The sequence below is a fragment of the Rhinolophus sinicus genome, linkage group LG11, assembly GCF_036562045.2.
Source record: "Rhinolophus sinicus isolate RSC01 linkage group LG11, ASM3656204v1, whole genome shotgun sequence".
NCBI classification, from domain to species: Eukaryota; Metazoa; Chordata; class Mammalia; order Chiroptera; family Rhinolophidae; genus Rhinolophus; species Rhinolophus sinicus.
In genome coordinates, this window is record NC_133760.1 from 11,505,204 (window position 1) to 11,526,827 (window position 21,624).

Here is a 21,624-nt window from a genome sequence, read left to right on the forward strand (position 1 = left end):
GCTGGGGGGAGGGGGCGGGGGGGCCGCGCCGCGCGAGCCGTTGGGTCTGGCTCGGAGAAGGCGTTGCCGCCGCTGCTGCTGCCGTTGCCGCCGCTGCCGCCGCCGCCGCCGCTGCCACTGCAGCCAGGAAACACAGGAGCGGGACCAAGCGCAGCGTGGCGATGGGCGGGAGTAGAGCCCCGCCGGAGAGGCTGGGCGGCCGCCGGTGACAGGTGAGTGCGCCAGCGCGTGTCCCCGAGCGGCCCCCCCCCGCGGTGGTCGCGTCCGGACCCCCCGCAATGCCGCGCTGGGCCGTACCACCAGTGCCGGCCGGGCGGGGACCGCGGTCCTCGAACCCCCCCTTCCGGGACTGAGTGGGGGTGGCTGCGCGGGGGTGGTAGTTCTAACCCTGAGGGGCCGGGGGCGGGGGGCGGTACCACTGAAGCGGCGAGGGGCTACCAAAGTGCGAGGACCGTACCACTGAAGGGCTGGGGGCGCGGACCCCAGCATGTGCGTGGGGCGGGCTGAACCCACGGGGTGTGAAGGGAGAGCGCGCCTGGTGGGCGAGCGCTGAACCCTTGAGGGGGCGCACCTTACCAAGTGTAGGGGGCTGTACCTATTTGGGGCTGTGGGAGCAGTCCCTATAATTCGTTGAGCGAGGTGGGGGCTTTTGGGGAGGGAGCTGTACCAAGTATGGCCGGGGTAGTGCCGTGTGGGTTATACCACTGGGGGGAGCCATCCTTAGAACATAGAGAACGCTACATCAAAGGAGGAGGGCTGTTAAGTTTATAATTTTTGAGGGACGGGACAGGCCCACGTGGGTGTTCAGGGGAGTATTTTGGGAGGGTTGTAATGCAAGTGATGAGGAGGGGCTTCTGCCTCCTAAGTTTGGTGGGTGGGGCTTGGGGTTTACACTTAGCTGAAGGGAGGATCACTTTTATTGAACTTGGTGACTTTGAGGGGAACTGGGCGGACACTGGACTGCTGTTTACCCCAGAACCCTTTCATGTTATTACTCCTTATTTTAAGATGTGTGTGACACCTCTGTGGCAAGTCTTTTTTTACTTGGGGTGGGTGAGATGTCTTAGAAACTAATGTTTGCAGTGTTTTGAGCTTTCCTCCATTTAGGGAAGGGAAGGGTTATTGAGCTTGGATTTAAGGAGCTGTGTGCTCCCGGTCCTGCTTAAGACTTGGGAGGAAGGAGCGTTTGGAGGGACACCTCTCTCCTATGACAAGGTGGCTGGGGACATCTTGATCCTTGGGATTCTGAGGATCCCCTTCCTCTGATTTGGAGGCTGCTTGGACTCAGCAAGGGGTCCAGACTGGGGTAATGAGGTCCTCCTCCATGGGCTGCCATTCAACCTTGTTCCTCTTCCCCTCCCAGAGAAGCATGGGGAGTTAAGTCAGGCCTGTGGGCCTAACCTTGGTTGGTGGTGGGTGTGAAGGGGCCAGGCACCACCCACCGCAGGCCCCTCTGTTCTCCTTGAGGCTGCTTGTCTCTCTGGGTTAGCAGTCCAGCTGCCCATCATGTTTACGCTCCCCATCAGGCGATAACAGTTGGCCTCACCATTAGTCCGCAATGAGGCTAAGCACTGTTTTCCCAGCTGTTCCTCTTTGCATAGGCCAAGGGGACTTGGGTGGGGGGTGCCAACCCGACCCAGGGAGGAAAACTGCTCTGAAGGATTTGGGACAGCCAGATTCCCCACAGATCTGGTTTCTCACCGTGGCCTTTGGGTGGATGCTTGGAGTAGCCAGCCCCAAACGTGAGGCCACTGTCCCTGTTCTCCAGGCCAGCTTGTGACCTTGGCTTGCCCAGTAACCTTTGCCTTGGGTCTGGAGTTCCCAGAGGGCTGGCTGCGGGCCCTGATTGACCCAACTAACATGGGCCGATGATGTGGTCAAAGGGGACAGATGGTCGCTTCTGATCCACAGCATCAGCTTGCACGCTGACTGGCTCCTGTGAGTGGAGGTTCCTGGAGAAAAAGGTCCCTGAGTCGCTGTGAGGCCGTGGTGGCTCTACAGTTTTTCTCCACTAAGGGTTTGTTTTTCTGGTCTCCTGCCAGTTTTAGATGCTTTGCCTGATGGGGTTAACAGCAGCAATAAAAACAATTGTGAGATGGATGGCTGACATTTATTGAATGCATTCTGTGTGCTGTTCAGAGTGCTTCACGTGGATTAAGTTGCTGAATACATCCTAGAACCATAGGTACTGTTATGATGTTCTGTTTTAGAAGGGGAAACTGAGGCACATAGAGGCAAATCATTTCCAGAGCTAGTGAATAGCCAGTTTTTATTGAACATTTACCATATGCCAGGCATGTGACAGGCCTTTTACATACAAGACCTCATTTAAATCTCAAAACAGCTCTATGGGGTGGGTATGGTTGTGCCCCTTTTGTAGACCCCTATGAGGCAGAGAGAAATGTGATACCCGTTTTACAGATGCAGAAACTGACACTTGCTGTGAAGTGAAATGATTTGCCCCAGGTCTCACAGCAAGAAGTGGTAAAGCTGTGAACCCCTGTCACCGTTGGATCTCAAAGTTGTACCTCTTGTCAACAAGTAGGTGGTTTCTTTGCACCCAGAGGTGGATATGGTGTTTCTGTCCATTTTGCAGAGCCAGAAATTGAGGCTCAGAACAGGAATTGCCTTGCCCTAGGTTTACCAGACCTAGAGGCCCAGCCTGGGGTTTGAATGCATGTTAGCTTGTCTCTGGTGTCAGGTACTCCTTGCTCACTGAGTCCCAAACTGGAGCGGGTCTCTGTCACCTCAAAGCCCCTGCCTTGGACCTTGCCAGCTGCACCTATGGGCATTTTGTTCTCGTCCCCAGAGCCTAGGACTGCTGTGAGCATGTCTGCCGGCAGCCAGCCAGCTCTTCTGGGCTTGCTGATGAAATCTGGTCTGTCTTGAGTTGGGCCGGGCATCTTTGAACCCGGGGCAGAGTGTGTGCGGGAGCCAGAAGAAGACAGTAAGAGCGATATGCAGAGGGTGACACAGCTACCAGGGGACCTGTGGTAGAAGTCCCTGCACAAGGATGGTATAGTGGGCGTGCATGCAAGTTCTTGTGTTTTCACGTTCTGGCTGTGTGACCTTGGGCCATAGTGTTCATCTCTGTGCAGTGGGCTCAGAACAGTAGCCACATTGGGCTGTTGTGAGGATTGAGTTAATCCATGAGAAACTTCTCGAATGGTGGCTGGCGTTGTGTAAATGCCCAGTCAGCAGTCCCAAGGGCATCCACCCTTCCCTACCCCTCACCCTTAGTCCTCTTGGGTGTCCTGCTATCCAGCCTCCCAGCCTGGCCCAGCCAGGATCCAGAAATCTGGAGTCCTGGTAGCTAATCTCCATGAAGAACTGCGTTGAAGTGATTCAGAGCACGGGGTTCAAATCCATCCCTTCCACTTACTGGCTGTGTGACCTTGAGCAGGTTCCTCAACCCCTCTGAGCCCAGTTCATCATCTGTGTCATAGAATGATGATAATTCTCCCTTGATAGGTTATTGTGAAGGTTAAATGGGCTCATTTGTGACAAACACTTATAACTGGGCAGGCATAACAGTAAGCCTCCAGTAAACGTTTCTTGCTCTCACTGTATTTAAGAAGAGTGCCCAACATGTGGTAAGCCCTAGGATATGTTAGCAGTTGTGATTCACATTCTGCTGGGATTTTGAAGGCCCTTTCCAGGTTACAGAGCCTTGACAGATAACACCAGGAGGAGGGCAGGGCTGAAATTAGCATCTCCATTTTCCAGATGAGGGTTAGGAGTGGGAGGGATGTATAATCCAAAGAAAAACCGGCAAATGCAGCAGCCAGGTCTTCTCACTCTCCCACACATTTGCTGCCCGGAGCCCCTCACAGGTCAAAAGTCCAGCTCCTTTCCGGATGTCAGCCTCTGCTAAACCCTCTTCCTATACATGTTTTTACTGTATCTCCATCACAGTCCCCAGGAGTAGTCGGAATGGCCTTGACCCAGGTTAGGAACAGCCCTTTTGAAGGCTTGAGGCGGAAGGGTGGGCAGGGAGAGTTGGAGAAGTGCTCCTGGAGTCGGGCCAGGCTGTGCAGAGCCTGGCGGGCCTGGTCCAGAAGCTTAGATTTGATCCCAAAGCCATTGCAGAGCTGAGGAAAGGTTTTCGTTCATCCACCACCATTTATTGAGCACCTACTGCGTGCCTGGCATTGCTTCAGGTGCTGGAGATACAGGGGTGCACTTGGCAAAGGACCTACCCCCATGGAGCTGAGGGAGACAAATCCTAAACTGGTTTACTAAAAGGGGGGCAAATGAAAGGGAGGGGCTAGGCAGTGAATTAAAATCAGGTGTGACTGGTGCTTCTTTAGCGGGGCTGTCAGGAAGGCCTTTGAGCTGATCCTGCATTGACAAGGAGACAGGAGAACAAACAGCCTTGGGGTGTGTGTGGGGGGGCACAGTACAAAAGTCACAGGGAGGGCAGAGCTTGGTGAGGTGCAAGGACAGGGTAAGAGAGAGGGGGTGGGGGTGGGGGTGGCCGAGGGCTGGGCTACTCAGAGCCTTGCAGTCCGGCCTAAGGAGCAACTTGGGTTAGATTTAGGGTTTTAGCAGGTGCCTTTTTCCATAAGAGAGGTTCTCAGGCCTGGGGTGGGGGTAGGTTTTAGAGATGGTCAGGGAGTTTCACAGGCCTGCCACTTCCCTCTTGAGTAGAATCTCTGCCTTAGAAACTGCAAAAGCCTGATGGTCGCCTCCCTCCTCTGTGGTTTTCACACCGTGTTCCCCAGGGCTCATGGCTGTTCCCTTTAGGGACAGATGGGGGGAGGGGTCAGTGGGCTGATTTGCTTCCTACTCTCCCCAACCCAAATAGCTGGGTTAATATCAAGTAACCATGCAGAACAGTAGTAATAGTAATACCCGATTAAAAACAAAACAAAACACTTGCTGAATCTGCCTTCTGCTCAGCTTCTGTGCCTGAGGGCCTATGCCATTCTTGGCACTGCTCTAGAATTTAGAAGACTAGGCCTGTGGGCCTACCTTCTAGTGGAGACAGTTACCCAGTAAACAAGCCTATGATAGGACATCAAATCAAGATCAATGTTATGAAAGCAAAGAGAATGGGGATCAGGGGAAAGAGTGTGGGGATATTAGTATGTTTTAGCTGGGATGGTCAGGGAGGGCCTCCCGGAGGAGGTGACGTGTAGGTAGAGACTAGAGTGCAATGAAGGAGCCCTGGGAGGACTTGAGTGAAGACCCTTCAGACGGAAGAGGAATCAGCTCCGATTCCCACCTGGCAGTGGTGAGAACAGGCCTGGAGAGCCTTGGTAACTTGTGCTGGGTCCCACAAACTGGCAGTGTTGGGGCCAAGCTCTGAATTCGGGCAGTTTGGCTCCAGAGTCCCCAGCCCAGGAAGGCAATCGGTAACCATGGGTGAGGGTAGCTTCTAATCCCGTATCTGAGCCTCAAACCTAAGGTTTAGCACAGTGAGCAGGAGCCTGGCTGTTGATTCTCCCAGGCCCGTTAGGGGTGTCTTCCCGGAAGGACTGGAGCCCCTCAGAGCAAACCTCCTGGGGTCCCCAGAATTTCCTTGGATTGGGAGGATGGAAAGAGTGTCCTTTGCAGTTGATCTCCAAACCTCTTGGGGATCCAGGGACACCCCTCCCTGGGCCTCTCTTCGCCTTCCCAAGAACTCTCAGTAGAAGGCTCTCAACCAGCAGGCCTCTGGGCTGCACGGTGGGGTGGTTCCGTGGCAGGCTCTTCTGGACAACCAGCCAAGCAGTGAGAGGCCCAGCTCGGGGAGACAGCCCTGGGAGCAGCACCAGGAGGGAGTGAGTGGAGGAGTCGGTGTGGGAGGGCTGCGGGGTGGGATCTCAGCCTGGCCCCCTTGGGGGCAGGACCCACTGCCAACTCGGCACCCACAGCAGGGCCCAGCTGCGCTGCGTTCTTGAGGCAAGGGACAGCAAGCCGGGGCTGGCTGAGGGGAGACTACATGTCAGAGGTCCCCGCAGGAAGTTCCTTGAGCCTAGCTGTTCTGCCCAGGAAGCTCGTCCACAGATGTTGTTTCTAAGGGTGAGGCCAGAAATCCAAGCCTGTCTTGGTTTGCCACCTCGTGGGCCCTTTCTGAATGGACTGGGGCGGCTGCCCCAGACCTTGCCCCTCTCCCCAGACCTTCCTAGCCTGGTTTTAGGTCATCTTCATCTGGTGGGTCTTTGCGAAGTGGTCCGGGCTGGGGGGGGGGGGGTGCAGCCAGCCTGGGTGTGAACCCTGCTCCTTGCTCCTCCCTTGGTTGCTGGGAAACCCCGGGGACCTTATTTCATCTCTCAGGTGTATTTTGCTCAGCTGAAATGGGAACATCCCTGCTGAGTGGGTCTGTAGAGAGGAATCCGGGAACTAATAATGTGTTAGAGAGTGCTTGGCGTGGGGCCTTCTGAGAAGGTGCTCGAAGGATCCAAGCTGCTGCTGCCGCTGCTGCTGGAGGTCGTCAGGTTGGGCACCTGAGAGCAGAGAAGGGGTTCTGGATGCAGCCAGCCTGGGCTTGCTGGTTGGCAGAGCAGGTTTGGGTTTGGAGCCTTGGGAGGGGGTGGCAGGCCAATTAACTGAGGTTCCCACCGGGGAGGGCTCCGGTCGGAAACATTGATCACATCCATCAGTGAGACCCGGCTCAGCCAGACATGGCTCTGAGCACTTCGTGTGTGAGCTGAGACGCACAGCAGCCTTTGAGGTGGATAGTAGTCACCCCCATTTTGCAGGTAGGACAGTGAGGTGCAGAAAGCTACACAGGAAGTCCGCGTTGTTACTGAGAACCCGCAGAGTGGCCTCTCTGTGCCAGGCACTGCCCCGGGGTTTTACGGGGCGCGCTCGCCAATCCTCAGCATAACCCGGGAGCCTGGCCCAGCTAATCTCCTCATTTCACCGGTGAGGACGTGAAGGCCCAGGGAGGAAATTGGATTTGCCCAAAGTCTTGGTTCGTGACAGATGTGAAATTTGAACCCAGTTCTATCTGGGGTTGAGTCTGGCTTTTTAAGGCTGGCTTTTCTGCCTCTGACCAATGTCCTGGCGATTGTTTCTGAGGTCGTTACTGTTATGTTAATGATCTTTCTGCTTTCTCTTCTAGACCCAGCTGGCACAAAGTAGGCCTCACTTGTCCCAGAAATGACACGATTAACTTCATTTGATGCCCGCTTGGGAGATGGGCTGTCTCTCTCCGTTGCCTAATGCCTGTGGAGCTCCGGCCTTGGCCAGCCCCTTCCTGCCCCAGAGCCAGGGGAAGGGAAGAGGGGGGGAGGCACTCCCCTACCCCGTGCCTTGGGGTCTGATTCCCAGCGGGACTCTGCAGTCAGCCTTGGCTCTTTTTGGTCATTTGTGTATTCCATTCTTTGACCAAGTAATTTATTGGGTACCTGCTACGTGCCATGTGTAGTTCTGGACACCAGCGAGTGGCATGCAGTCTTAGTGGAGGAGGCAGAGAAATAGCACTTGGTGTGGTTGAGGAAGGGAACAGAGATCTAGCTGGCCTTGGCGGGAGGGGCGCTTGGGAAAGGCTCCTGAGGTGAGACATGAGGCCGTGAATGTGAATGTTGGAAACAGTGGGCCACACGGGTACAGCGTGGGAAAGGCCCTGACGTGGGGGTGCCTTGATGAGGTGGGAACAGTGGCTGCAGCAGGGGCGAGAGGAAGGGGGCAGGGCCCAGGTCTGGCAGACAGGGCTGGGCTCCCTTATGGCTGTGCTTCTCAAAACTAGTGTCCAAAGACCTGGGGGGTGGCGGCGGCAGGTGTGAGCATGGGTTTTGGGGTCGTGTCTGCAAGTTGTCTACTTTTTTTAGTTGTGTGTTTTCATTTAGGTGATATTGTCAGAAAGTTAATAGAGGCATGTCATGAATCATCTGGATGATGCCTTTGACCAACTAGTGACAGTATTCACAGAGCTGTCACTGCCACCGCTCTGACTAGCTGAGGCTCGGGCGGGCCCTTGGCTTCGGAGTTGGCCTTTGTGTAATTGCTGCCTGTCTTCCAAAGTGCTGGTCTCATCCAGCTGTGCGGGAAGCCTATCTCACTGGATCCCCAGGCCGACCCTGGATAGTTAAGAAAAAGCTTAACTATCTTTTGAAATGACGTAAGGATACGCTGGTCAGGCTAGTGTTAAGATCCCGTTTCCTAGATGAGGGTGCTGGGGTTCAGAGAAGTGACCCATGCAGCCTGGAAGTGGTAGTCGGGGTGTGAACTGATCGGCCCCCAGGCCTGGGTTCGGGCCTCCAAGCCCTGCTCTGGCTCTGGGCTGAGAGGGCCAGGGCTCGGGAGCGATGGTGTCTAGTGGGAGCTTCTCCTTGGCCCCTGAGTCCTGTGACCGTCATGGTACTCGCCTCACCCCCACCCCTCCTCCTGCCTTCAGGTTCCTGCTGCTCCATTGGCAGAGGTTCTGTAGAGCTGCACCTCCGATCTGCTAGCCACTAGCCGTGTGTGGCCATTTAAATATTAAATAATTAAAACTAACAAAGTGAAAATGCAGTTCTTTAGTTACACTAGCCACAGTAGCCACATTTCCATCATTACAGAAAGTTCTGTTGGCTAGATCTCCTGCGCTCACCTGTGGCCTTGGGCGCGTGATTTGTTCTCTCTGGGTCTCAGTCTCCTCTTCTGAAGGATAAGGATAGTGACAGCATCTGCCTCACAGGGTTTCAGTGAGGGTTGCTGTTTATCCAGGCCATGTGCAGGGCCCGCCTGTTTGCTCCCAGATGTCCTAGGGATGAGATGGGACTCAGGCCAGCAGGCCCTGTCTCGGAGCTCCTGGCTGGGGAGGCAGCAGGTGAAGATGTGGAGCAATGCCTGTGAGGGGGGCACCCCTCAGCCAGACTGGAGGGGCCGTGTGTGTGTGGTTGGGGGAAGCCTAGGTCTGCAGGGTGTCAGGGATGGTAAGAGCAGGCTGGCTGGGGAGGGAAGGGGCTCAGTCTCTTGGGAGCAAGGGCAGAGGGAGGTAGAAGAGACTCAGGGCTAGGACAGCATGACCTAGTCTTCTTGTTGTGTCCTGGCTGCCTTGGCCTGAATCCTTCTGGGCCTCGGTTTCCTCATCTGTAAAGTATGGGTCCTTGTGATTCCCAAGTGGGCCAGGTGGTGAGAGTGTCAGGCCAGTGTACGGGGCTTCTCCTGGGATAACTCCTGGAGAAGAAGGCTGTGATACAGCCCTGCCTCACTGGGGCCAGGGGATTTCATGTGCTGCTCCCTCCTCCAGCCAGCAGTTCCCCATCTCTACAAGAAATAGCCACAGCCCTTATAGTGGTCTGCCAGGCCCTGCTCAGCCGGGCCCCCAGCTTCCTCTGTAGCCGTATGTGCCTCACTCCTCTCCACCGCCTCCTGACTGTCTCACGCAGGCACCACCTTGGTGCTGCTCTCCGCCAGGTCTCCACGTGGCTGCCTCGTCTCTTGCAGGTTTGTGCACAGATTTCACCATCTCAGCGAGCCCTTCTCTGACCACCCTATACTAAATCAGAAACCTCTCCCTCTTCCCAACACCTAGTCCGCCATAGGCGGCTTTTCTCCAAAGCATTTGTCAACTTCTGATATACTGTACAACTTGCCTATTTATTTAACTTATTTATTTTAATGCCTGTCCACCCCCCTTTCCCAGTAAGCTCCCCCAGGGCAGGGAGTTTGTTTTGGTCACTGCTGCCCCCTTGGTGACCAGAGCAGTGCTGCCACTGCTCCCGGGTGCCATCTTTGTGGAAGGAATGAATGCAGGATTTTTTGTTCCACCTTCACTTGACAGAACTCTGAGCTCAAAAGCTGTAGTTCTGTTTGCCACCCCCACCTTGCGTTAATGAAAGCTGTGGGCCTGGCTCTGTGCTGGGTGGGGCTGGGGACCCAGAGGGGACCAGGACAGACTCTCTCTGCCTGTGGAGCTCGCAGGTCAGTGGGGAGGTGCTGCTACCTAGAGAACTGTACGGGTGACTGAGCACAGGAGAGCTCAGTGTGTGCGGAGACAGGAAGGCTGAGCTTCGAGGGTCTGATTCGGGCAGGGGCCCCAGCGCAGGCTTCCCTGAGGAAACGAGGCTTTAGCAGGTGAAGGTGGGTGATTAGTGGGGGAGGACTCGCGTGGGCAAAAGCCCTGGGGTGAGAGAAAGCAAGGAGGGTGCAGGGGACTGAGAAGGAAAGTGTGTTGAGGGGACGCACGCTGACCAGTGAGCTGGGAAACAGGCAGGGGCCACCTCACATAGGCCCCTGGAGCCTGCATAGGGCCTTGGACGTGGTCCCCAATCAGGAGAAAGGTCAGTGCTGCGTTTGGAGGGTCCCTCTGGCCTTGGCATGGTGCCCTCAGTATGTTGGGAGCCCACAGCCAGGCAGACTCAAATATTTGACGTGATTTCTGTGGGTGTTGTAGGCCCTGGGTGGCAGGGTGAGGGGGAAGGTGTCGGGGGGTGGCAGGGAAGAGAAGGAAATCTGCTCTGGTGCTTATTCTCGTCCTGGTATCTTTTGCAACCTGCCCACATCTTCAGCCTGCCGCCAGTCCTACCTGTTTCAAGTAGACAGATGGGGCAGTTGGGGGGAGTGTGTGGTGTTTAAGAGGGAAAAAATAGCTTTAATGCCGTCTTCTTACCAAGGAGTCTGAATCGGTAAAAATTCAGGTTACAGAAATGTGTAATGTAGGAAGGAAAGGTCCCCATGTCCACCCATCAGAAGAAATAGTGACACCTGACGGGTGTTGAGCAGCGGTTGTATTGGGCTCTGTCTGAAGGACTGTGTGGATTGGCTTATTTAGTCCTCACAGTAGCCTTGGTGGTATGTGCTATATGTCATCTCTCTATATGGATGAGCAAACTGAGGCAAAGAAAGGGGAAGTGATTTGCCCAAGGTCACACAGCAAGTGGCAGGGCTGAGGTTGAAATGCATCTGCTTCCTGAGGCCACCTTGACTCCTGTACCCTTTACTCTGCCCCGTGGGCCCTTTGGCACAATTCCGTCTGCATGTGGTGATTAAGCAGCCCTCTGCTTGCCCTCTAGCCTGTGACACTGTTCCCTATAAGGTCCATTGTTGATCGAACAACTGCTTTCCTGAAAAGGAAGCTTTAGATGAACTTTATCCATCAATTGTGAGATGCTTTGCAATCTCAGAAATGTCAGCATGTGAAAAAATAGGCACGTGAGAATTGAGATGACATGGTGTGTACCTGTTTGGTACCGAAAAGGGATCAGGTTGGATGTTCTGTTGTTCGTGAGCGCACTGAATGCTGAAGGGCAGTGTCGGCTCAGGGACGTTGGTTCTTGTGCATTGGATGGCTGTGCTGTGCTCTGCCCACTGGATGGACCCTCCCTGAGGGCTGGGCACTGTGCGGAGTCCTCCCCACCCACAAGCCTGTGGTGGAGGCCCTGCTGCCAGCCCCACTGCACAGAAGAGGAAACTGCGACTTGGAGAGCAGGGAGCTGGATCTGCGTTTGCCTAACTCGCAGGCCGTGTGCTGTGCAGTGTGGTGGGGAAGCCAGGCTGCCTGGGTCCCAGGCCAGCTGTGTTTCCTGATCATCGGCTGATAGGGACAAGTCATTTCACTTCTGTGACTTAGTTTTTTCATTGAAGTGGAGATAATAGTACCAGTGCCTTTCACAGGGGTGCTGTGAGGGCAGAATTCCCATGTACAAAGCACTTCGGTGCGCCTGGCATGCGGTAAGGCATTCCCTCCTTTTAGTACTACCGTCATATTAATCGTTATTACAGTATCAGACCCCTGTTGTGGGCATTAGGTGGCTACCAGGGTTTCACTGTGCCAGCAAGAGGACCCTCAGAACAGCGGTTCTCAGCCAAGGGGTGGCTTGCCCCCAAGAGACATTTGGTGATGCCTGAAGACGTTGATTTAAAAAAAATTTTTTTAAAGAGGGTGCGGCTCGCAGTGGCCCATGTGGGGATCGATTGGTGTTATCAGCACCACACTCTAAACAACTGAGCTAACCAGCCACCCCTGAAGACCATTTTGGGGTCCCTGCTCGGGGGAGGGTGTGCTGTTGGCTTTAGCAAATAAAGGCCAGGGAGCTGCTAACCCGCTTGTAGAGTGAGCACAGAACAGCTCCCTCGACCAGAATTACCCAGCCCCAGACAGCACTAGTGCTGGGGTTGAGAAACCCCTCTGTGCACTGGCAGAAGCTTTTGCTGCAGAAGTTCCTCCAAGGACATGGGTGTTTTCCATGTTATCAGTTTTGCTAAAGTGCCCTCACAGAGCGAGGGAGCAGTTCACAGAGCTGCGGATGCTGGTGAATACGGGAGTCATTTCCCTCCGCCCGCTCCATGTGCCTTTCCTCCCAGATTCCCACAAGCAGCTGCTGCCTGTTGAAGGACAGGTTCCTGTTGTCTTTGAACTTATCTCCTGAGCAAGCCCTCCTGGAGCTGTAGGTGAGGCGCTGATTAGAGGGCGGGAGACACAGGCTCCTGGGGGGGTCGCCGTGCCAGGAAGGAGCCCCCGCCCCACTGTCTCCAGCTCCAGGAGATGCAGAGCCTCCTGCCTCCCTCCTCCCATCTGTGCCGTCTGGCGTAGAAACCAGGTCAGTGAGAGGGGGCGAGAGAAAAAGGGCCTGACAAATGGAAAGGAAAGGAATTGAACTTATTTTAAGCCTATTCTGGGCACAGAGCTTCACTCATTACACATTCATTGCACAGATACGTGTTAAGTCCCCACTGTGTACCCAGCACCATGCAAGGTTTTGAGGTCCAGCCGACACGCCAGAGCCCCTGTCCTTACCACGCTGACACCACAGCAGGGCGAGGTCGACAGTAAACTGGTAAACAGCTGAAAAGACACAGTCATGTCAGTGACAATAAGCGCTTATGGAGAAAATTAAAGGGTCAGGGGCGGTAGGGTGGACACACTTTTGTCTAGGGAGGTGAGAAAGGCTTCTCACAGGAAGTGACGTGAGCAGACTGATGACAGTGGGGCAGGACCCCGTGGATCCCTGAGGTCGGGCTGTGCTGCTGTGTCACAGGAGCCGCAGGAGCAGGCCCCACCGACATGGAGTGTGTTTGGAGAAGTAAAGGGGCGACAGTGAAGACCTCATAGGGTTCCTGGGAGGGACTTCACTTTCACTCTGGGTTAGAGGGGGACGCGGGAGGGTTTGAGAAGAGGAGGGATGGGCTGTGACTCTGGTGGTCTTAGGATCCCAGGCTGTAGGAGCGGCGAGGGCAGAAGCCCTGGAGCTCATTTAGGCCTCACAACTCCGCCTAAGTGGCTTGAACCACACGACTAATTTTGCAGATGAGGAAACAAGCTTGGAAGGAGCCTTCCCGAGGCCGCCAGCTAGGCCCACACCGTCATCCAGGGCCTCTCCCTGCTTGGCCCTGCGTTGTCCTGTAAATTGCCTCTTGTGCGTCTGACCCTGACATGGGAATGCTGCTTCTGAAGGAGCTGGTTTGGAAACCATTGAGAAATAAGACAGATGGAAATAAAAATGTCTTAAAGAAATTTTAAAATAATTTGTTATAGAGTGTTTGAGACATAATGATAGAGTACGTCAGTGATACCCATGTACTCAGTGACTATTTGAAAAAGGAAAACCTTGCCGGTACAGGCAGAGCCCACTCAGGGACCCCTGTCCAGTGGCCTTCCCCTCCCTGCTCAGAGCCGACCATTGAGCTCAGCGAATGTCATTGCCATTCAGCTTTCTTCTGTGCAGAGTTAAACATACCCCCCAAACTCCAGCCCCCTCCCTAGGCTGTGGGGATGGCAGTGCGCCACCCTCCACTCTCCTGGGTGCCTGTCCTTTCTCCAGCGGGATATTTGGACAGCGGATCACTGTGGTACACAGAGGATGTCACTTGCCTGTGGCCACACAGCCAAAAAGCAGCAGAGCCTGGGACTGAAATTGAGACCCTCTGGACCCCGGATTCCTCCTCCTTATTCATTGGTGACCTAATCTTGAGGGGAGAATCCAGGCAGGCTAGCACTGGGGCCGGGGGCAGCCCTGGAAGCCAGGAGGCCTGATTTCAGCTCCCCTGTATCCTCTGGACTCCCAAACTCGGGTTCTTTATTATAGTTACTTCATAAAACACAGAAAAATATGTTAAACCAATTTTATACAGTACAATATAACAAATAACTGTAAAGCAAAGCCCTGGTGTAATCACCACAGAGCATCGTCAGCTCTGAAAGCACACACCCCCACCCCACATTACTCCCAAATCGAACCACTCTCCTGACATTTGAATATTCGTTGTCTTGATTTTCTGCACAGTTTACAAGTGAGAAGGGCATCCCTAAACAGTGTCACGTTGCCTGTGCTGAACTTGCTGTGAATGGACCCTTACTTGATACATCATTTTGTGTCTGACTTCTGTCACTCGGTGTCACATTCTTAAACTTGTTCCCTGTTGTATGCAGCAGGAGTCCGTCATCCTTTAAATTGCCAAGTAGTGTTCTGAATTTACTTCAATTTGTTTATCCATTCTCCTGTGGGTGGACTCCCGGTCTGTGTCCAGACTTGGGGTTACTGTGAGTATTACTGCTGTGAATATGAGGTCGGACAACTAAGTTTGCGAACTCATCCTAGAAAAAGCGCTACATACCTAACTGCTGAATATCACTACGGTCACCTTCGAAGAACTCCCCTTGGGAAGCTATGAATGACACCAGCACCTAGTCCACCCTTCAAAGCAATTCTGGAACTCTTTTTCTGGAATGGCCATCAGAACTGTTGTATTACGCTTGATGTCTTGAATGTCATCAAAATGTCTTCAGATAAAGAAAGAAGTCATAGGGGGCCAGATCAGGTGAGTAAGGAGGGTGTTCCAATCCAGTTATTTGTTTACTGGCTAAAAACTCCCTCAAAGACAGTGCCATGTGAACTGGTGCATTGTCGTGATGCAAGAGCCATGAATTGTTGGCAAAAAGTTCAGGTCGTCTAACCTTTTCACGCAGCCTTTTCAGCACTTCCAAATAGTCAACTTGGTTAACTGTCCATTTGGTACAAATTCATAATGAATAATCCCTCTGATATCAAAAAATGTAAGCAACATTGGTGCAACAAGTTTGTGAACTGAATTGTCAGACCTCATATTCTAGTATATGTCTTCTGGTGAACAAATACACTCATTTCTGTTGGGGCTCTGGAATTGCTGAGCCATGGGTAGGCATATATTGAGTTTTAATTCTTTCTGCCGAATAATTTTCTGTGGTGGTTGACCATTTGAGTCTCCTACTCATAGTGATGCCTTTACATCCTTGTTAGCACTTTGCCTTGTCAGTTTTTTAAATTTTAGCCATCCTGGTGAGTGTGGTTTTAATTTGGATTTCCCTGTAACTAATGAGATTGCGTGTGGTCCTTGGTTGCGTGGGTGTCCTCTCCTGTGAGGTGCCCTTGGTCTTCTCACCTTGCCTCCCAGGTGGCTCACCTCTAGTTGGCTGCAGCTTCAGCCCAGGCCCAGACCCCTAGGAAGCAGCAAGGGGTCATGCAGGTACTCCCTGCCATGGGGCGTGCTGCCTGCGGTGCGGCGGCCGGGGCAGGGCAGGCCAAGTGCGGTCACCCGGCCTCCAGAGGCTGGTCTCTGTCCTCCTGCCTGGGTGTCCTCCACCGGCAGCTCCCCAGGGAGCAGGCCATCCTCTTGGCTGCAGTGCCTGGTGTTTCATCACAGCAGGACTGTGTCACAAACACCTCAGCTGAGGCGCCACCCTCGGTGGGAGGACGGGGCAGGATCCAGGCAGGACACTGGGATCTTCAGTTCCGCCCCCCCCAACACCCCCCTTGCCCAAGCTACTGCTGGCTTCTTAGTTGCTGAAAGGGGAGTGTAAAACATGGCTCTGGTGTGCTGAGCAGCGGCCAGGGCCTCCACCACTGCTCAGCTGGGAGACCCAAGGTAAACGGCTTCCCCTCTCGGAGCCTCTGCCCTCCCCTGGGCGTGGTTGCTGCCCCTGTGGTGGGGAGGTTGGGAGCATTCAGGACCGACTCCACGGGAGCTCAAGCACCGGCTCAAGGCTACCAGCTGGCAGTGGCTCTCGGACTTTGCGACCCTGACCACTCTCGGCCATCCCCGTCTTCTTTCACCTTTCTTTTTCTGATCATGGCAGCCTTGTGTTCAGGTGTTGGCTGGGGGCGAGGCAGCAGGCCAAATCTCTGCACACAGTGGGTGCGTTAGTGCTGCTGAATCATGGAGGCTCCTCCCACCAGGCCGGGAGGGGAGGGCAGAGCCGAGATCAGACACCAGGCCCTTTCCTTTTCTTCTATATCTGCTCTTCCTTTGGACTTCGGGTCCATCCCAGATCTTTGGAAACTATTCCAAACTGAGCTCCTATGGGGGAAAGTGCGGTGTCAGTCCCTATGTCTGGGAGGAATTCCCTTAGTCCCTGCCACAGTGGTCAGGCCCCGAGTGTTCCGCCACCCACCTTTCCTGGCTCCTGACCTTGTAGCCGTTTGGGCCCCTTGGCAGGCAGTTTTCCACACTCACCAAGCTCCTTCCTGCTTCACTTGCTGTTCCCCTGCCTGAAATCTTTTCCCTACATGTTAGCAGGGCTCAGTCCCTGCTCACATGTCCTCCATACCACGTGGCTCACCCAGCCCTGTTCCCTGCTGTCCTTTTCCTCCGCTTTATTTTTCTTCTCAGCACCTCTCTCCGACACACGCCATTGTTATGTATCAGTGCCTTGTCTGCCTTCCCCACTGTAATGTGAGCTCCTGAAGGCAGGGGTTGTGTCTTAGGGACGCTCTGTCTCTGGCCCCCACGATAGGGTCAGGAGTTTAGGACACTCTCAAAAAAATGGATGGCATGACTAAACTCTGGAAGTGTTTCCATTGCTGTGTCTGGTCCTGGGCTGGGGGTCTGTTGAGGAGACTTGGGTTCATTCAGTGTGTCCTCACCAGATACCCAGATGTTGTGCTGACCCACTGTGTTAGCATTTATGGATGTGGGGAGAATTGGCTGAGGAAGTACACAGAGCACCCAATGAGCCTCTGAGGTCAGCAAGCTTCCTGCAGGAGGCGTTGGTTCAGCTGAGACCTCAGGGAGGAGGGAGCACTCTCGAAGGTATGGGGGATGGAGGTCAGAGGGAGGGGCCTAAGGGACCCAAGTGGAGCAGAGAGTGGAGGTCGGTGGGAGGGCCTGGAGGGGTGGGCAGTGCCAGGTGTAACCGCTGTCATGGTCATTAGCTTTGAGGACTTTGTAGGTGCCTCTTGGCTCCTAGAAAGGGAGGGACAGAGCCATATTTGGATGGAGTGTAGGGGTTGAGAACAGAGGCTGGGACCCCAGGGAGAACCTGGGTGGTAGGGGAAGGGTGGGGAGGTGGGTGAGAAAGGTGGTCAGGATGCTGGGTGCATGGGTCCTGGGGTCACCCGGGTCAGAAGGGTTGGGAGGCAGTGGAATACAGGCCAGCAGAGGCCAGGTCCTGAAGGGCCTGGAAGCCTGGAATCCCAAGCCGAGGAGCTTGGCTCTTTTCTGAGGCCAGTGGGGCAAGGACAGGGTCAGGTTTGAAGGTTCCCCTAGCTTCTGAATCGGGGACAGATCGGAGGGGGAGAGTCCAGGAAGGAGGAGGGGTGGGACCCTGCTGGGAGAGGATAGTGCGGGACCTGGGCCAGGCTTAGGGAGGCAGGATGGAGAGACTGGTCACATTAGCCATCGCAGCACAGACTGGTGGGGTATTTAGGGTTGAGGGTCTGGCAGTTCTGGGTGTTGGGGTGTGAGCCCCTTAGGGTGCCGGTTATACCTGCTGGGGAGGGAGCCCCTGTTGCTGCTCCTGGTTCTGCCTTTGCAGCTTGGAGTTCGGAACGTGATTTCTCACCCCGCTATTTACTTCCCCGTCGCTGTCCATCTTGTCTTTCCCCTGCTTCCTCCCACTTACCTCCTTCCCTCTGCCCAGCCGGGCAGCCTGCCACTGTCACATGCCAGGCAATAGTGTGTCCAGCCCACCAGCTCCCCTGGGGCACGAGAGAAAGCTGATGCCCATGGTGTCCTTAGAGCCAGCTGCCACTTCTCTGGGGGCCACCGTAGCTCCTGACCTGCTGTCCGCAAATAACCCCAGGCCAGGAAAGGCGAAAGGCGTCTTGGGCTCCATGGCCCCCGTCCAGGCCTGCGGCTCCAGGTAGGGGCCCAGCTGGCGGCTGCCTCCCGCCCTTCACCCCTCCGCCCAGGAACCTGAGACAGAAGCAGCAGCCTCGGCGTCTGTCAGTCTATCAGCTGCTGGTCCCTGAGGACAGAAGCGGAGGTCTGGAGGTCTTGGAGAAGGGACCAGGGCCTTGATCGAGCCCCTAGAACTGGCTGCTAGGCCACAGACAAGTGCCTACGCAGTAGGTTGCTTTCTTGTTCAAGACCTGGGGTACCTGAGATCTGTCTTTCCTTGGTCATTTGGCGGAGCAAGGAGGGGCCTGAGGGTCAGGGAGTGACATGGGGTGGCCTTGTGCAGGGGGAGGGGTACTTGGCTTGCTAAAGGTGGCAAGTTGGTGGCTTCCTGGTTTGGAAAGGGGAGAGAGAGAAAAAGAGAGAGAGAGGGAGAGAGGGAGGGAAAGAGAGAAGGGAAAAGAGAGAGTGAGCGTGTGTGTGTGTGTGTGTGTGTGTGTGTGTGTGTGTGTGTGTTGGGGGTGGCAGGCAGGTGCTGGTGGCTTTGAGCACTCCCTCAGGTGCCCATGGCTGTCTGATTCATCCCAGGTTACCTCAGCGTTGGGGCATGGGAGTGACGCTGGGGGCGGGGCCGCAGCTCCCTTGCTGCTTTTGCAGCCTGGAGTGAGGAGGGTGGAGGGGCTGCCTCTGCTCAGTGTGGGTGTTCTGAGCACAGGGGCCTGGCCTGCGAGTAGGTCAGGGAGCTCTGCTCCCTCCAGAGTAGGGCTCTGAGGACAGAGTCATGTCCTTTCCCAGATTGGGGTCCCTGGGGACGGCCACATCCCCTCCCTCACAGTGGGCCCCTGGGGCAGGGCTCTCCCACCCTCACTGGCTCCACCCTGTACAAAACACGCAGAGCAGCAGAGGGGCCTCAGAGCTTGGCTGTCCTGAAGGAAGGGGCTGGGGCCGAATATCCCTGGAATTCTGATGGGCTCTTCTCTTGTCTTGCAGACTGTGCTCTGTCCACCGCGCCTCCTGCATGTCCTGCTGCCCTGAGCTGTCCCAAGCTAGGTGACAGCGTGTCACGCTGCCACCATGAACGAGGTGTCTGTCATCAAAGAAGGCTGGCTCCACAAGCGTGGTAAGGGGCTGCTTTTGCCCACAGGATTGTGTCACACACACACGCACACGCCCCACCTCCTCACCCCCTTCCTGGCAGCTGGTACCCCGAGAGGCAGAGGTGCAGGGGCTTCACAGCCCCAGGAGTCAGCCTCTGAGCCCCGCCTGCCGGGCCCAGGCCAGTATCTCCTTAAGCCCATTTCATGGACTCCTTCAGCGCTGGTCTGGGCTGGGGAGCTGGGACTCTGCCTGTGGGCGAATCACCAGGCTTATCTGAACACCCCGCATGAGCCCACAGGCCAGACTGCTGTCGCTGCATTCATGATCTCATTCACAGCCCCATTTTAGAGGTGAAGAAACTGAGGCTCAGAGAGGGGAGGTCACTTAACTGAAATAACATGCTGAGGTTCGTTCAGCAAGTACTCATTGAGTGTGTGGTGTGCCAGGCGGTCCCAGGCTTTGGGGACAGTGTGGTGCCCTCATGGAGTTTACATTCCATTGGGAGATGGGGACAAATAATAAGCGGACATGTGATGTCAGGTGGTGGTGAGTGCTGTTGTGAGAAGTAGGAACTCTGATGGGGAGGGAGGTGGAGAGAGCGTGGTTAGGGGAGCTGCTCTGAGGGGTGACAGTGAACAGAGGCCTGTAGGAGGTAAGGGAGCGAGTCGCACACATAGCTGGGTAAGGGTGACAGCAAGGACACAGGTGGCAGTGTAGCTGGAGCAGAGGAGTGAGGGCGAGTGGGACTAGGTGACACAGCAGCGCGGTGATGTTGCATCAAACCCAGCGGGGCCCCGCAGGCCGCAGAAAGGGCCTGGGCTTGCCTCTCCGGGTGACTCGAAGCCCAGGAGGTGGTGAGCCAGGATGTGACCTGATCTGGTTGTACCGGTGGTCAGCCGAGCTGGAGAAGTGAACTCCTTTACACGGAAGAGACAAGAGACTAGACCCCTAGGCCCCAGGCTGCCTGTCCCCAGAACTGTGGCACTTACGGGCTCTGCTGCCATGTGCCAGGGGCAGCCGGGAAGAAGCATGTGCGGCTGAGGAGGGAGGAGGCAGACCGTCCTGGCTTCTCTGGATCTTCCCTTATGGAGGGAGGGTGCCTGGCCGGCTCTTAATGGACTTTTCACTCAGTCAGCAAACGTTTGTTGAGCAGCTGCTGTATTCCAGGCACTGATCTAGGCACTGGGGATATAGCAGTGAACCAAACAGGCAAAATCCCCGTCCTCATGTTGACATCTTACATTTAGTGAAGAGGGCGGTAAGTCCCTGTGTCCAGTGGTGGTAAGTGCCATGGAGCAAATCCAAGCAGTGTGAGAAGGAGGGCCTGTGAGGGGGGCAGGGGAGCTGTCATAAACTGGGTGGTCAGGGAGGGCCTCACTGAGGGACGCTGTTCAAATTGAAGAGGGCAGGGGGCTAATGGGACCAGCCCTGCAGGTATTGGGACAGGTGCCCACTCATCCTGCCCTGTGCCAGTCTGCAGACAGAGCAGTGATGAGGGACAGAGGCAATGCCCCAGGGCCAGGCCTGGGGGCCTCCTCCTTCAGACTGAGTAGGGGAGACCTGTTCCCACTTCTCTTGAAGACACCTCAGCCTACCCCCAGGTTGGGCTCTGAGTTTAGGTCTGTTGATGGAGCTTTTTGAACCTTGGTAGATGTCGTGGTTCTTATCCTGGCTCTGCCACTTCCTCTTGTGACTGTGAGCAAGCTGTAACCTCTCTGAGCTGTGGTTTCACATCTGTCAAATGGGTTAACAACCCGGGCCTCTGATGTTGTCAGCTCCCTGAGGGCAGGGATTTGATCTGCCCTGCTTACTGCGATGTCCTCCGTGCCTAGAAAAGTGCTTGGCATGCTGTGGGCACTCGGTGACTGTTGAATGAATGGTTGGGATTACGTGTGGAGTGGTGCGATTGTGGTCTGGTGGGCAAGGGTCTCAGGCTCCTGAGTTTCACGAGGCCCATGGCTCCCTGGGCTGGCTTGTAGGAGCCCTGAAGGTGGCCTGAGGACTGTGGCGGGCATGGGGGTTTGTCTTTGGTCCAGGGCTACTGATGGCGTTAAATGGATCTCAGGCCCTCTCAGGCCTTCTGTGTCTCATTCATGCTGTGGGGGGGCCAGCGGAGCTGCTGAGATGGCCTCGCTGGGACACACCTGCCTTGGGTTTGCACCTTAACCCACACATATGCGTGTCACTCCGGGGCGTCCCAGTGCCTGTCGTTCTGAGCAGTGGCTGGCAGAGGTGGGCGAGGCAAGGTGGGCCCTGCTGACGGCAGCTGTTTCAGCACCTGCACCATCCACCCCATCCACCCTGGTGCTTGCAGTAATAGCTGCCCCAGTTTACTGTGTGCCCACTCTATGCCAGGCATGGCTGTGCTATAGGCAAGCCTGATTAGGGTGCATTTCCATAGCCACCCTGTGAGGTGGGCATCTTTCCAGACCAGGGTGCCGAGGCTGGGCAGGAAGACTGACTTGCCCAAGGTTCCAGAGAGGAGGTGGCAGCACTGAGGTTTGGACTGGGGTCTTCCAGCTCCTAAGCCAGTGCTCTGAAGACCTGGCCCACCTGCTGCTGCTGGCCCAGCAGGGTCTG

The 21,624-nt window shown here is 55.3% G+C and overlaps 1 protein-coding gene across 4 annotated transcripts in view; it reads left to right on the forward strand.

The window, feature by feature from the left end:
• Positions 1-21,624, forward strand: part of AKT2 (AKT serine/threonine kinase 2) — a 48,186-nt gene continuing 26,562 nt past the window's right edge. The window contains exons 1-3 of one of the 4 annotated variants that reach the window (XM_074314319.1): positions 1-212; positions 2,422-2,541; positions 18,937-19,066. In XM_074314319.1, coding sequence (XP_074170420.1) covers positions 19,021-19,066 — 46 coding nt within the window. In that variant the 5' untranslated portion in view covers positions 1-212; positions 2,422-2,541; positions 18,937-19,020. Of the gene's footprint in view, positions 213-2,421; positions 2,542-15,615; positions 15,757-18,027; positions 18,177-18,936; positions 19,067-21,624 lie in introns of those variants that run through there. The other 3 variants (XM_074314318.1, XM_074314321.1, XM_074314320.1) reach the window with 3 other exon arrangements.